Source organism: Ambystoma mexicanum, chromosome 11 (assembly GCF_040938575.1).
Source record: "Ambystoma mexicanum isolate Mex_15411 chromosome 11, UKY_AmexF1_1, whole genome shotgun sequence".
Classification (NCBI taxonomy): Eukaryota; Metazoa; Chordata; class Amphibia; order Caudata; family Ambystomatidae; genus Ambystoma; species Ambystoma mexicanum.
The window spans coordinates 1089341684-1089357816 of record NC_090934.1 but is presented as its reverse complement, the minus strand read 5'-3'; the positions used below and the strand labels follow the sequence as shown (position 1 = coordinate 1089357816).

The window sequence follows — 16133 nt, the reverse complement described above, 5'->3', positions numbered from 1 at the left end:
CAGATGCCAGGCAAGTGTGTCTCTTGAAACTGGCCGTAGGCTCTGCTACCCGTGACATCATAGATGAGATGCCACAGGACTCCATAGATTCCATACAAGATCTCAAAGACGCCCTGGCAGCCTACTTCGCACCCCACACCAATGTCGACTACGAAAGACACTTGTTTCACACCACAAAGCAGGCTAAAGGAGAGACAATGGACGCATACGTGATGCGACTTCAGACAAAACTTAAACATTGTGACTTTGCTAACTATTCAAACACTGAGGCCCTATGATCTCAAATAATATCAGGGTGCGAGTCTCAAACCTTCCGCAGAAAGCTCCTCCAGAAATCCCGCACACTAGAGGAAATACTGGCGTTGGCCAGGGTTGAAAGAGACATTGACTCTCAAGTGGAAAGTTTCGGGACCCCCACAGCAGGAGAAAGCCTAAACAAATTACACCTCGAGAGAAAGTCGGAAGAACTGTTCTGTTACAAGTGTGGGTTGAGTACCCACATGAAGGGACATGCCTTGCTGTAGGGCAACGCTGCACGGCGTGCGGCGAAGAAGGCCATTTCAAGACGGTATGTAGACTGTTCAGGGATCGAGGGAGAGAGCGACCTAGAGACAGCACCACCCGCACGAGGAGTCGCTACGGAGGGATGCCTGGCACCAACCCGACACCGAGCACGCCAAATGCCCAAAATCAGGCCCTGAGTGACCAAAGAGATAAGGACTCAGGTGAGGACTGGCAAAAACAGAGAGAAAGAAGAAGGTTTGTGATGCGTGCTAGACCAGAGAGAAGAACACGACGGCACGTACGCTACTTGGTAGAACAATCGCACACCGAGTCGGATCCCAGTTCATCAGGGAGTGACCAAAAGAAGAGGGCATACGTCTACGTCTTAGGCAACCACAGAGCGACGGCCCACAGCCCAACACTTATCATCAAGTTGCAGGAAAGACCAACTAAATTCCTCATTGACACCGGCGCCACTGTCAATGTAGTGAGTGAACAAATATATGCCAAGTTAATACCAAAACCAAAGCTCCAGCCGGCCACAGTAGACATCTACGCCTATGAAGCAAAAACTCCCCTGAAATGTAAATGACTGTTCCGCGGGCTCTGTCGCTACAAGGGACAAGAAATTAAAGTTCCAATTCACATTCTGGCCACCGAAGCAGACAGCGGCTGCGCTCTGAGTTTCAAGGCAGCCGCAGACATGGGCCTGATACACATACTCTACAACATCATGGTCCATAAATACATAGATCCCGTTGACATGATCAACAACTTATATCCCATGATATTCAAGGGAATAGGAAAGCTCTGGAACCGACAAGTCAAACTACACGTAGACAACTCAATAGACCCAGTGGCCCAACCATATTGTGGGATCCCAGTCAATATTCAGAAGAAGGTAGAAGACGAGCTAACAAAATTGCTCGAACAGGGCGTTATTGAAAAGGCCACGGGACCAACCACCTGGGTCTCCCCTATCAACCCCGTCCCGAAAAAGGGGTTTGAAGCGATCAGACTGTGTGTCGACATGCGGCGCCCGAACCAAGAAATCAGAAGGGAAAGATACCGCGCACCACGAATCACCGACATGATCCACTTGCTGAACGGGGCCAAAGTCTTCTTGAAACTGGATTTACAGAAAGGCTACCATCAGTTGGTCCTACACCCTGAGAGCTGCAACATAACCACGTTCGTCACTCATGTCGGCCTCTTCAGATACAAAAGACTGAGCTTTGGGGTGCCTTCAGCTGCGGAAATTTTCCAAGCGGAGGTCCACAATATAATAAAGCACATCCCGAACTGTCTCAACTATTCCGATGGCATCTTGGTGTTCGGAACTGACGTGAACAAACACGACGAGACCCTCATTTAAGTGTGTAAAGCCCTACATGATGCAAACCTCACGCTTAACAGAGACAAATGCAAGTTCCGGAAGAATACAATAAAGTTCTTTGGCCATGTGTTCTCACAGTCGGGAATGACCACAGACCTGGACAAGGTATCGGCCTTGAATGACACGGCAGTACCGACCAAAGTATCTGAACTTCGATCCTTTCTAGGTCTTGCCAGTTACTGCAGCAGATACATCAAGGAATTTGCCTCAGTTAGCGAGCCACTAAGGAAACTGACACACCAGAATGACAAGTTTGAATGGACAAATGACTGTCAAGAGGCCTTTGTGACCATCAGGGAAAGGGTCGCAAGGGCGGAGAACATGTCTTACTACGACCCCAACAGGAGAACAGAGCTGACGGTCGACGCCAGTCCCGTCGGCCTAGGTGCCATCTTGGCTCAATTCAATCCAAAGGAGCCGCTACAGAGACACATCGTGGCATATGCCAGTCGCAGCCTGTCGAACACAGAACAAGCATACTCACAGGCTGAGAAAGAGGGGCTGGTCGTCGTATGCGCATGCGAACATTTCCATTTGTTCCTATACGGAAAGCCGTCAAGTGGTCAAGGCCCATTAGGCACTGCTATTCCTTTATGGCAATCCACAAGCCAAAATGCCACCACGAATAGCCCGGTGGGGGCTAAGACTTCAAGATTACGCCTTCGACATCATCCACAGACCAGGGAAGGGTGAAAACCCCGCCGACTTCCTCTCAAGACGACCGAGAGGGGAAAGTACTCCCGAACCATCAGTGGTGGACCGCTATCTCAGGTACTTGGTCCATCAATCCACGCCAGAGAGTGTCAACACAGAAGAATTAGCGAGGGAGTCGGAGAATGATCCCGCATGCGCATCATATGTGAAGGCCCAGAGTCCGGACAGTGGCAAAGGGCCAAAGAGCGAGGGAAAGCAGCAGGGCGACAAACGTGGGAAGACGTAGAATGATTCCTCCTAGTGAAGGAAGAGCTGGATGTGTCGGAAGATCACCTCCTATTTAAAGACTGCAAGCTAGTGATCCTGGCAGCCATGAGAACGAAAATAATCAACCTCGCACACTAGACCCACAGAGGCATTGTCTCCACCCAGCGCATGTTGCGCCAAAAGGTCTGGTTCCCACACATGGATGCTCGAGTAGAAGCCGCACTAAGAGCATGTCCCACATGCTGCCTCATCATGCCCAACCGGCATCCCGAACTCCTGCGGATGTCAGAACTTCTGCAGAGCCTATGGGAGGCAGTGGCCGCAGACTTCTTTGGGCCTATCGAAGGAGGGAAATACGTCCTAGCAGTGATGGACGAGTATTCAAGATATCCAGAGGTGCAACTAATCTCTTCCACGGCGGCACACCATGTCATCCCAGCACTGGACCATATGTTCTCGGCATATGGCGTGCCTAAGGTGCTCAAGATGGTTAATGGCGCCCCCATTTGTGGACATAGGTTTGCACAGTTTGCAGACTATTTAGGGTTCCGACACGGCAAGGTCATGCCTTTATGGCCCCAAGCAAATGGGATGATTGAACGGTTCATGGCCAATCTGAAACGTGCCCTGCAGGTTGCGCGTATCACGGAGCAACCGTATGAACAAGTGCTGAACCAACTGCTGCGGGACTACCGTAGGACACCTCACAACACGACTGGAAAGACACCTGCTGAGCTCATGTTCGGACGAAACACGCAAACCAGACTTCTGCAAGCGGAAGCCATCACACCACGACCAGCCTTGGACGCAGAGGTCAGGGAGCGAGATGATGTTGCCAAGAACAAAATGAAGGAGTACACTGACGCCCACAGAAGAGCTCAACCATCACAAGTAGCCGTGGGTGACATAGTGGCAGTTCATCAGCCATCCACACACAAGCACACGCCTGCTTTTCGAGAAGAGCCCCTGCTCGTAACACACAAGAAAGGGACAATGATCACTGCTCAAGGATCGATGGGAGTGGTAACCCGCAACTCTTTCCACTTCAAGGAGTTTCCGCAAGATGGGGCAAGACATCCGAGTGGCAGAGTGCAGGCCCCGTCTGACGAAGAAATCGGTGACCAGCCGGTGGACAATCCATGGGAAGCAGATGAGTCTGAGCAGGACGTAGAGCAGGAGCCCGTCGGAGGCAGGACACCCCCAGGGCCCAGACCAGCTCGACCACAGCGGACCCGGAGCAGACCTCGCCGGTGGATCGAGGAAATGGACTAGAGACTTGCCAAACCGTCACCTGTTGCGAAGAGTTTGGGTAACTGTTTAAAAAGGGGGGAGATGTCACGTTGACGTATCCAGGGCAACGAGGGCAGGAGAACAGGGGTGCGGGGAAGGGAGGTGACGCGGGAAGGCGGGGTTAGTCAGTTAGGAAGTTAGAGTGAAATAAAGAACACGTTAGAAGCAGAGCTCCGTGTTCGCCTTTCTTTTGCCGCGCTGCGCGCCTGTCCCTCGCAGGACACCACAGATGTCAATGTTCATTGACTCCTGCACCCTTAACGCTGACTAGTACGAGTGTGCCTCGATGGAGTTCAAGTAGGCAACCTCAGCTACCCTAAGTGGCCACCCGATTAAGACTGCGTTTTTCATTGTCTTGTATGATCAGCACTGTTGAAGTCTGAGCCAAAAGAGTATGCCCTTCTTTAACCTAACAAGAAGAATTGGAACCAAACAATGTACAAAAGATTACATTTTCTTGACAAAGCCAGTTTGTGTATCTGGGAAAAAGGCCTCCTCCTTAACCCATTCCATAGATTGGAAATGTGATTACTTGGAAAAGGTTTTACCAGCCGCATTGAGGAGTTTGAGCATTTTGTTATTCTTTGAGCATGATATTTCACACTTTTCAGATATTGGTACCATTATATCCCTTCTAAGACATGGGATTTATAACTGACCAAGCAATCTTAATATACGTTCTCAACAAAAGAGTGGAGCACCACTCCTGTAAGGAACTAATTGTCCCATTTAGATACCCGGTCGGGGTTTGCCACGGGAGAGGACTTAATTGCTATTAATATTTCTTTTTAACCACTGTTGATATCCAAAGTCAACATGGAATAATCTGCCTGCATGCGAAGGCCCATTCTGTGACGTTGCATAAAGGTTACCACCATTTTACGCCTCGGGAGTGGGCACTTTTTGGGCTTAATTGCCAGAAACCCTTGTAATGGCATTCTGCTTGCTCAGGACTCTCAACATGATTTGAAGGCAATGGTGCCCATAACCTTGGGTGCTACCACTATTAGCAGACAGCTGGGGGGCATACTTTTGACACTCGGTTAATAGGTTTGTACACCAAAAACAAAGTAATCGGGTAGCAAATTAGTGTGGTAAAAAAGATTTCCAACAGGTTGCTAATACCTGCCTGGCTGTAAGTGAAAATATGGACAGTCCTATTTCACTTGTTAAATTCAACTAAAAAAGTACCGAGGGGGGCGGCATGGCAGTGATACAAAAACGACAACACCATTGCGACAGATGGCAGACACTGCAGACACACCAGGAGCACACTGGGGTGCATGGGAACCGGTAGGAAGTGAACAAAAGTGAGACAATAAGAAGCTACGTTTGGGCTACACATGAGCAGAAGCAGGTAGGCCTGCCACAAGCCAGGGTGCCGGCTGTCTGTGGCTGTCCGTGGGTCGAGTGGACAAAACCACGGTTGATATTGCACCTGCCGTGTCATCCTACCTACACCAACACTGGCCCACCCGCAGTTTAGCGGTACTGTTTCTAAACCTTGGTCTGAACGTGTACATGACTTCATAAGTGGGTGCCTGCTCGTCCGGGATGAATAGCAAGAGAATGCTGGGAACATACTGGAGGCATAAACTGATAACAACTAAAGCGTAGGTTTGCGTGCGATGCAGGCTTTTTATCTTTGGTGAACACGTTACAGATTATAAGGGCTTTTTCCAGCTAAAATTTGACACCTTGTGAGCAATACTCATTGATGAAAATCTTCGTCACGACAATTGGGCTATCTGCCTAGGCAATTTGGTAACTCTATTTGGAGGGCAGCGGCTTAAACAAGAGGTAGGTAACAAAGGACAGAAGGTGGGGCAGGGGGAGAGACGGTCTCTGGCAGCTCCCCGAGCAGTTGAGCGTTTTCGGAGTGTCCAATCGTTTTCGGGCACTAAGGCACTAAGGCCAGCCATTAAGACCTTGTTGGAACGTATGGCTCATTGTGCCTGTCCTTACCTACTAGCCACCTCTGACTCCTATAGATCTTTATAGATGGCTGGCCGGACATCCTCCTTTGGACCCTGGAAGGGTTTTGGTTTGCAAGAGCAGACCGCAAAAGGATCCCAGAACACCCCTCTGGAGCTTGACCTTGCTGCTTCACCTCGCCCAAGTGGCCTTTACTCCAAACTTCTTCTTTTTGGAGGGTGGCCCCGGGGGGCGGGGGAGGACGTACTAGGGCGGCCCCTTAAACTGTCGGGCATTTCCTGGGCGACCCTCATTAGTGTGATTAATTTTGAGCCCACGTTTGAGACTGACCTATTATAAGGGTCTACAGATTTTACTTATTTACTTTACTTATTTTTAACTAACAGTTTTTGCGAATTATTCTGTCATTGGGCCTCATTACGAATATGGCAGAAAGGCAACAACAGCGCCGGTAGTGCTACCGGCACCGTTGTTACCTCTCCGCCACATTACGAGTTCTGCTTGCCGGTGCCAGACTGCACGTGTGGTCTGACCCGCGAGCAGAACTCGTGATTGTACCAGCACCGTTATTAACGTTGCGGTGCAACCATGCTCCCAACCCCCATTTAGCCCTATGGGACAGAATAGGGATCGGGAGGCCGGCCATGCCGGCACCCGCAAATGGGCAATTACCGGCCCATTCATCTCGTAATGGGCCGGTAATGGCCCATTCGCAGGTGCCGGGGCCGGTAGCGAGTTTGGCGGTAGCCATACCCTTAAGGGCAAGGCTACCGTCAAACTCGTAATGAGGCCCATTGTGCTTGTATTGTTTTGAGGATTTTTAGAGGTTGGAGCTGGGTTGTGGCTTCTACATATTTATTCTGGGATTGTTTTACCTATTGTTGTTGTTTTAAACTAGGCTAACCTTTGACTTACTAATTAATCAATTTGGTCCTAACTTGTAATTGCCATGGGGAAAAGAAGGCCGAAAATCCAATGTGGAGGGGGTCGGGGGGCAAAGCAAGATCTCTAAACTCTTCCAACCAATCAATGAGGTTAATGAGGTTAATCAATTGATTCAGAAATAAAGGGGTTTGTATATGATATTGATGACCCAGTAAAGAAAGTGGCTGCAACTAGCACATTAGAGGGCTCCCATCAGGATGAGGTGGGACACATTAATGTCGCCCCTGCTACCATATCTAATTGTGTGTCAGCAGTGACTGATGATTTGATATCCTTATGTGGTACTTCCCCTCCTAAAAAGGGGCTGTCTGGGGGTAATCTTCCCCATATAACCAAAGAGTATCACTTGAACCTGTACCAAGTTGCCTCTAACCAAACTCAAGATGGGGGCAAGATATTTTTACTGCTTACAAATAAGTCCTCTATCGGTCCAAATATCGTGGAGACCTACACCCCACTGCTTAGTACAGGGCGGGCAGAAAAGGTTGATACATGTGCCCTACTAACCTTGGAATCTGAGATTCTTTATCCCATGGGTAGGACAACCCCGCTGGAGCTCTAGAACAAGTTTGACCGCTTGGGTCCAACAAGGGTTAACCGTGCTAAAGTCTCTGCTGGCCCTTTAGAGGGTGCCAGAGCTAATTAGAACCCTTGGAAGACGGTAACCCATGGGAAGACAAATATATTGATACAACTTAGACAAGGAGTTGTTAAACTATAGATGAATCAGTCGGGGGTGAGGGGTTTCAGTAGGCCGTCACGAAATGGGCACCAAACTGAAGTGCAGGGTTCCCAGCAGTTGGCTTATCCTAATATACAGGACCCGGCTAATTTGTTTACTGAGAATATTGGTTGCATCAAGAAAGAAATAGTTGCAGTAGTGGAAGGCTGTTTGAAACAGCTAACAAATGTTGAGCTACCTACCAAACGTATCTCATGTCGTGGGATTTGGTCCTGTTGCTGTGTACTAAGCCACACCAGGAGAAGAATAACCAGGCCCCAACTCCCTCGCAGGTGGTAAAGAGCAGCACTGAGATGGGTATGGGAGCCGGCCACCCCGCTGTCAACTGTGATTTTAGGGGCACTGAGACGATTGCCCATGGGAGCAGGGTTGTAGACATTCTCACCGGGGGAGGGCAGAGATCTACCTGGTGCTCCCGGGTGCAAAATCCCAAAACTCAACATTATGGCTCTGGTTTTAGAAAGGCTACCTCCTCAGGGTGGGTGATTAGGGGGGCAACCCTTTAACTAAAGCCCATGAGAGCCACGAGCGATGTCCATAGTCCACATTCTGGCGGAGATGGGGATGGGATCTTGAGCCCCCCGTTACTCTTCCTGACCAATGTTCCACGTCTGGTAAAGGGAGCCTTCAGGGCCTTGAGGGGCTTAAAAACAAAAGTTTGTCATTGGTTTAGAAGGTTGAGGGGGTGTTTATCAGTCATTAGATCTGACTTGGTTCATTGTACCCGTGGCCCCCTGCCACATTCGAAATTGGACTACATCAAAATCCAATTGACCTCGTGGTCCATGGTAGAGGGTACTCTAAGTATAGACATGCGGACTGTCCCCCCTATGCGGGTAAGGATTCTGGTCTGCTCACAACAATTTTTTGACCAGAACCATCTCTATGGCCCTTCCCCATAAAACATTCTAAACCTTGGGGTTCTTATGGTTCCTGCGAGGGGAGTGAGGAGCTATGATGGCTATCATCGTCAGACCTGGTGGATTGACTGCCTGGCCCAGTAAAGGGGTCTGCCGCTGGGCAATTAAAGATCTTGTCCTGGAATATCGCAGGACTTAAGCTTCATATTGTGGATTTAGCTTTGAGCAAGTATGTGAGAACCCACGAGGTAATCCTCTTTCAGGAAACCTGGACCCTTGACTCGATTGCTCCACAGGGTTATGTGTCATAAATGGTGCCTGCTACTAGAGGCCTTAAGGCGAGACCACGGGGGGGACTAGTTATTTCGGTAGATACTAAACTGGCGTAGGAGTTGGTAAAGGTCACTACAGAGAACCCCGATGTATAGGTCTTGGGGGGTTCCACTTCATCAGGCGTCATATACAATAGACCCAACATGGGGGTTGGCCTGGGCTCACTGTTGAGCCTGCAGGAATTGTGTGGGTCTGATCAGCCATCCATTGTGGCGAGACAATTTCTATTGTTAGCTGGAGATTTTAATCTCAAGATGGAGCCACTAACTATGTTGGAAGATATCTGGAAGGACCAGGCCTGATCTATCCCTCCCTTGAGGACTAGTCCAACTAGGAGAGTACACAAGGCTGCCGTGGAGACAGCTTGTATTATTGCAAATTTGCAATTAAGGGCCTCTGGACACAATCTGAGCCAATAACTGAAACCCATGAAATGTTTGTCAACTCAGTCCTTGGCGGCCCTTGCAATTAGCTTATTGCTGGGACACGAGTAAACGTCCGGATTCCTCTGGACAATGAAAAACACGCTCCCATGCACTTAAAAAGATTGCATCTCCTTTCCACAATATTGCCAAGTCATAACACCCCCACACCCCCGGACCTCCCCGAAAAACTGACCATCTGACATTGTTGCAGCTGCCTCAGCCTTTAATCCTTGCCAAATAGGTTTTCCCAGTTCACCTTGCAAAACCTTGCAAAACCTTGGTTGCAGAGTCTGCCCAAACTATGAAAGAGCATCTGGCATACAGACTTGTACATATCCACCATGCACCCCAAACATATGTCCCTTGAGGCCGTTGTATGTATGTCGGTACATGCATGTTTTAAAACTACTGTGTCCTCTTGATAGCGGTTTCTTCATGACAAATCCTATTTCTTCCATGCGCATTATGAAGCTCGTCATTGCCAAGCTTCAAGGCACTTTGTGGCCCACCATACCCATATTGTTTTTAATATTTCATCAGTGATTTTGATATTTATCTTGCTGTGCACGTGCAATCTAAAATGTATACATTCAACCACAAAGCAACACTAAAAGTACACATATCCTATTCCCATTAACTATCCTAAATACATGTAAAATTGCAACATCGTGTCAATATATAGCTGTTCCCCCAGTCACCAATATGGCATGCACAACGTGAACCCCTCGTTCTCATGGTGACCTTTATCGGCTGCACAAACATATGTGAGCTCCATCACAAAATTGCTTGCGGATACCTGGGACAAACTAGCTAAGAAATATGGAAACTCTTCTTTTCCCTTCCCCTTCAGACCATTATTCCTTAACCCCAGGTTCTCTCTGGCTTTTTCTGGCACACACGAAATAGCACGGAGCATTTCATGTGTGGCAGAAGGGGGGATAGTAGAGACTGAGAGACTTGTATCAGGCACAGTCCAACCGTTCCTTCGTAGAACGTAAACAACGTTTTGGGTTGGACAAAAGGGAGAGGCTGAGATACTTCCAGATCAGCCACTGGCTAGCAAATCCAGAGATTAAAGCTGCAGCCACCTGTGCTCTCACACTATTTGAAAAGAATATCACTACCCATAATGGATCCAAGGGACTGATCTCGGGCCTGTACAAGATACTGCATGAGGAGGGCCCCTAGAAGTCATGGCCACACATGGGTCAATTTGAAATAACCCTGGGGAGGGAAATGCCCTGGGAGAACTGGGAACGTCTATTGAGAAACATTTCCAAATTAGCAAAATCCACTCAGTTACAAGAAGTGTAGTATAAGATCATATATTGATAACACTACACTCCTGCATAGCTCAAAAAGATATATCCGGAGTCCTCACTGGGATGCTGGACCGGCTACGCAGGGATAGGGTCTTAGCCCCATATTTGGTGGAGATGCCCCAAAATAGAGACCTTCTGAAGGTAGGTCCAGGAAGCACAGGCCCAGGTGTTTGGTGCCGACCTGACAGTGCTTCCAAGAGATGTTTTGCTGGGTATCGTGGCGGGTCTCATGCAGGCATTAGCATTGTTGCTCAGCCCATGGGCACATACATGAGACCACATGCACGTCAACGGTGGTTCCTTGAGTCGGCTTTCTTTTTAAGGATACTTAGCTCCTTCTCAGTAGATTGACCTGGAATGGATGCAGAGCTCCTTCTCTTACCCAAGATTCGGTTTGCGCTCAAATCTCAGATAGCCAATGGAAGGTCTGCTCTCTTCCATGCACGCCAGATGTAGGGCAATCGTGGCCCACGGTAGTTCCAGTTATTCATGGCTACCAGACATATTGGCTCTAGTAGTGTGGATTGAGACCAGGCAGTCCCAACCCTCTTTCTGGGCACTAGCACATGTGACATGCAGGAGCCCGTGAAAGTTTTGGTTTTCGCGGGAGGCTGCATGCCCAAATAAAGAATATCCATGTCTCTCGACCTGGGGGAAGGCAAAGGGACAAAATGGCCAAAGGACAGAACAACAAACTTCATGGCATGGCCATTTTCGACACTGGCCACAGTCTTTGGCCAAACGCGGTATACCCGTTATGGTCCATATTAATCGAGTAAAAATACTTTAAAAGTAAACTGCGGCCACAGTTCATCCTAGGCACAGTTGTACAAACTCCCAAAAATCCTTAGAAGGTGGCTAGGGCCATAAAACAAAAGGACCCCTATGTGTGGTACTTTAAGGTACTTGCCACATTGATAAAAAGTTACAAAGATATGGCAACAAAGTCGAAGACTAAAGGAAACATAGTTTCCCAGTACTGACAGACTGAAGGACGTGTCAGTTTCCCCATAACAAATGAGCGAAAGCCCAGAGGAGCGCAGCTGAAGGCTGTGCTCCAATGGAAAAAGTCAGGTTAGGTACTCCCAAACAAAAGCAAAAGGTTTGGGGGGGGTTCACAAATGAAGGGGAAATTGCACCTAAGGGAAATCTTTCCTAACACTCGCCCCTCTCAGACCAAAGGACAAGGGGACTTAATCCACCCCTGGATGAGTCTCATGTTCAGGTTGACTAAATATTCTGGACAACCCATCAGCATTGTTATGTTGGACACCTGGCCTGTCCTCAATGGTGAAGTCAAACCCTTGGAGGCTTTTGGACTACCTGAGCAACTTTGGATTCTCTCCCTTCATGTTCATTAGCCACTTTAAGGGCCTATGGTCACTTTGCACAGTGAAGTGGTTCCCATAGAAGTAGGACTTCTGTTTCCTTAGGGCCCCCACGACATAGAAACCTTCTTTCTCTATAGTGGACCACCTGACCTCTCTGTCCTTAAGCTGGCGACTAATAAATCCAATCATGATTTTGGTGGAGAGTGGAGGCTTCTGCGGAACAAAGGTCTTGTGGTCCTGTGCCTGAAGGCGGTTGTGCCATGGGTGTGTGGGTGAGGGTGGGGTGGTCAGCTAATGGGGAAGATTCGACCAAGAATGTGCGGGCAGCGCAGAGGGAAGGGAAAGTTGATTGCAGGACAGGAGGGTTTGGGTGGGCAAAAAAGGTGGGAGGGGGCAGGGCAGACATAGGAGGGTGAGGGTTTGGCCGGGCCGGGGGTGACCAGGGAGTAGCGGGTGGATGGGCAGGGTTGGGATGATACTGAGAAAAAGGGGGGTGGGTAGGGGAAGGGAAAAGTGAAGGAGGTCTCACAGTGTGGCAAGAAGTGGGGGGAATCTGAGGTGTGAATGTTTAGAGGGGGCACTGGTGGGATGATATGCAGATGCTGAGGAGGGGTGGACCTCTGGTTCCTAATGCACCAGAGGGCTCCTCTGGCCTCGGAATTATTTGGCATGGTTGAGAACTCGGTTAGGAGCGGGAGAGGTGACTAGATTCAGACTGAAATGGGCTGCATGAAAAGGACGACTACTTTGCTGCGTTAGTCTTGGTGCGGAGAATCACTACTTTGCACGAATGGGCTAAATGTAAGAAATGGCTGACTGACACAAGAGGGCTGAAGGCAAGATAAGGCTTCCTTACACAGATAGGCTGAGTGCAGAATATGGCAAGTGTATACAGTTAGGCTAAATGCAAAATGTGTGTACCTTAAACAAACAGGTTGAAAGCAAGGTAGGCTAACTTACACTAACTAGATACCTGCAAGATATGGTTGACTGATTTACACAGATAGGCTTACTGCAAGGTATGACTGACTGACGCAAATGGGCTAAATGCAAGATAAGGTTAACTTACACAGATAGGCTAACTGCAATGCGTGGCTGACTACGCGGATGGGCTCAATCCAAGATAAGGCTAACTTACACAAATAGGTCAACTGGATTCAGTCAAAGTCCATCACACTACAATTCAAACGTTAAACTCCAACACTACGCTGAGTGCAAGGAAAATATTTCCCTAATACAGGGGTCTGCAACCCGTTGCTCTCCAGATGCTTTGGTTTATAAATCCCATCAACACCCACAGTTCTCTACACTGTCTCCGGCTGATTGGACTTGTAGGCTAAAACATCGCGAGAGACACAGGTGGCAGACCCCTGCCCTGATACAAAGTCCATCACACAAGAAAGGAAACCTTAAGTTACACTACACGGCCACTACTTCACAGCAGGCACTTTAACCGTAGCTTAGGTCTGAACGACCTAATATTTAAAGCAACAATTGCAAGGTAATGGTCTAGTGTGAGTCAATGTTTAATTTGTAGTTTTCCTCGCTCTGTTCCCCCCCCCGCAAACTTGATATTATATACAGATGTCTTAAAATAAATTGTTTGTGTAATTCGATTTCTAGTATTTTAATATTCTGATAGAAATTGCATCTGATAAAACGCCTAACATTTCAAATAATGATTCTCTCTAGTGCACGTTTCTCATGATAGTATTACATGCTGGATGCATGAGAATGGCATTCCCAAGACGAGTCCCACGACGAAAATACCCGTGACACTAAATTGCGTTGCCCAAGATTCATGTAGAGCACCCGTGTCATTCACACAGCCTCTTGGTGCTGATGTTTCATTCATATGGGGAATATGCTGAGTGCTGAGCGGTCCCGGGAGGATAGCTGACGGGCAACTTGCTCGTCTGGGAAGTACGACGAAATGGACCACCACAGGTTCGATGACCAGGTCCGCGCTTAGAAACCTCTGGGTATTAAGCGTGTTGTAAATAACCAATCATATCAGGCAGGCAACTTCTTAAATCAATTAGGATTTCTCTCATTATTATAATTTTTATGAAGCGTTAACATGCCATCGAATAATCAAAGAACTGCAAAGAAATTGGCGTGCAGGCTCGCATACACAAAACGCATACAATCCACAATAGATAGGAACAAATATGGAATACTTTAAAATATATTTTTTAAATGTATACAGCGCTAAGCGATGGCCCAAAGGTATCGGGACACAAATGCACTGTAAATCACAGACAACCTTTTTTTTGTATTTATGTTTGATTTGAAAATATATTTCACAGAAGCTACTTATGTGTTGCTTTTTTCAAATTACTACCATGTTAAATGAGCAACACAGCAATTTTTAATAGAACATCATTTAAAGACCAGCACAGCTTTCTCCTGTTGTGTTCGAACTGCTTCTATAAACCGCGCATTTCCAAATCGACCCAGAGGTCACTTTTGGCCTCTTTCTGCAACTTACTTTGTTTTTTCTATAATGCGAAGCAGTAATGGTGTGTGGGGGTGGGGTTGCGGGGGGGGGGTGTTGTTACTATCGTGTGTGTGTGTTCGTGCGTGCGTGAGAGAGAGAGAGAGGGAGAGAGAGAGGGAGAGCGAAAAGCATGGGCACGTTTTCGTATTGGCATAATGTACGAAACATTTTAATAAAGCAAAGCTAGTGCTTTATTTCGCTGACTTGCAGTGTATCTCCAACCTGATGCTGAAGGTGTATGTGAAACTAACTGCATGTGATATTGCCAATGGATTTGTGTACCAGTGAACAGAGCAGTGGGAGTATTCCCCTGCAACTCTATGAGTTCAAGTGGTGGTGGTGTTACCCCAGAGTGCCAGATCTCATTCCTGTTCAGAGTATCTCCAACCTGATGCTGAAGTGTGAAATGGATGTGTGTACCAGTGAACAGAGCAGTGGGAGTATTCCCCTGCAACTCTATGAGTTCAAGTGGTGGTGGTGTTACCCCAGAGTGCCAGATCTCATTCCTGTTCAGAGTATCTCCAACCTGATGCTGAAGTGTGAAATGGATGTGTGTACCAGTGAACAGAGCAGTGGGAGTATTCCCCTGCAACTCTATGAGTTCAAGTGGTGGTGGTGTTACCCCAGAGTGCCAGATCTCATTCCTGTTCAGAGTATCTCCAACCTGATGCTGAAGTGTGAAATGGATGTGTGTACCAGTGAACAGAGCAGTGGGAGTATTCCCCTGCAACTCTATGAGTTCAAGTGGTGGTGGTGTTACCCCAGAGTGCCAATCTCATTCCTGTTCAGAGTATCTCCAACCTGATGCTGAAGTGTGAAATGGATGTGTGTACCAGTGAACAGAGCAGTGGGAGTATTCCCTTGCAACTCTATGAGTTCAAGTGGTGGTGGTGTTACCCCAGAGTGCCAGATCTCATTCCTGTTCAGAGTATCTCCAACCTGATGCTGAAGTGTGAAATGGATGTGTGTACCAGTGAACAGAGCAGTGGGAGTATTCCCCTGCAACTCAATGAGTTCAAGTGGTGGTGGTGTTACCCCAGAGTGCCAGATCTTCATTCCTGTTCAGAAGGGTGCATTGTAGAGTATTGACGGATATGTACCTGACTTCGTTATATTAAACACGTGTATATAGGTGCAAATACAACCACGGTATCGGCAAATAATGCACACATCTTGTTTACCTTAAACTCTGAGTGGAATTTGAAGTTTTAGCTTGTTTAGCTTTTAAAGAAAACATCTTGTATTCATAGACTTCTAAAAAACAGGCTTAAGACATTATTTTAACTACTGCAGATACAGGAAAATTGTACAATGAAACAAAACCAGCTGTATGTGATTGGAATAATGGCAGGCGTTTACTCACAATTAACACAAATGTGGCCAGGAACTCAGCGACGATCTCCTTTGACAGGCTGTTCTTCAGTGCCAGCCTGTCTCGCAAGCTCTTATGGGTTGTTTGGGTCATTTTCTTCTGTGCTTGCAGCAGTCTGCCGTTGCTCACCACACACCGCAGCCTTCCTCTTCAGAGCAGCTGTGCTTGCTATGCGCCAGCTCACTAGGTCCTGCAGGCAAAACGGCAAATCCGACCTACTGCACAGCCAAGGGGAACTGACTTATATCAGGTCAGCC

General features: G+C 47.9%; 1 protein-coding gene across 2 annotated transcripts in view; it reads right to left on the bottom strand.

The window, feature by feature from the left end:
* The window catches only part of AQP9 (aquaporin 9), a 386487-nt gene extending 370395 nt beyond the window's left edge, over positions 1–16092 (bottom strand). For both annotated transcript variants that reach the window (XR_011279784.1, XM_069624351.1), the window contains exon 1: positions 15868–16092. Coding sequence is in view for 1 of the 2 variants with exons in the window: in XM_069624351.1 (XP_069480452.1) it covers positions 15868–15969 (102 nt within the window). In the remaining variant the exon portion in view is untranslated. The remainder of the gene's footprint in view (positions 1–15867) is intronic.
* Positions 16093–16133: the final 41 nt, after the last annotated feature.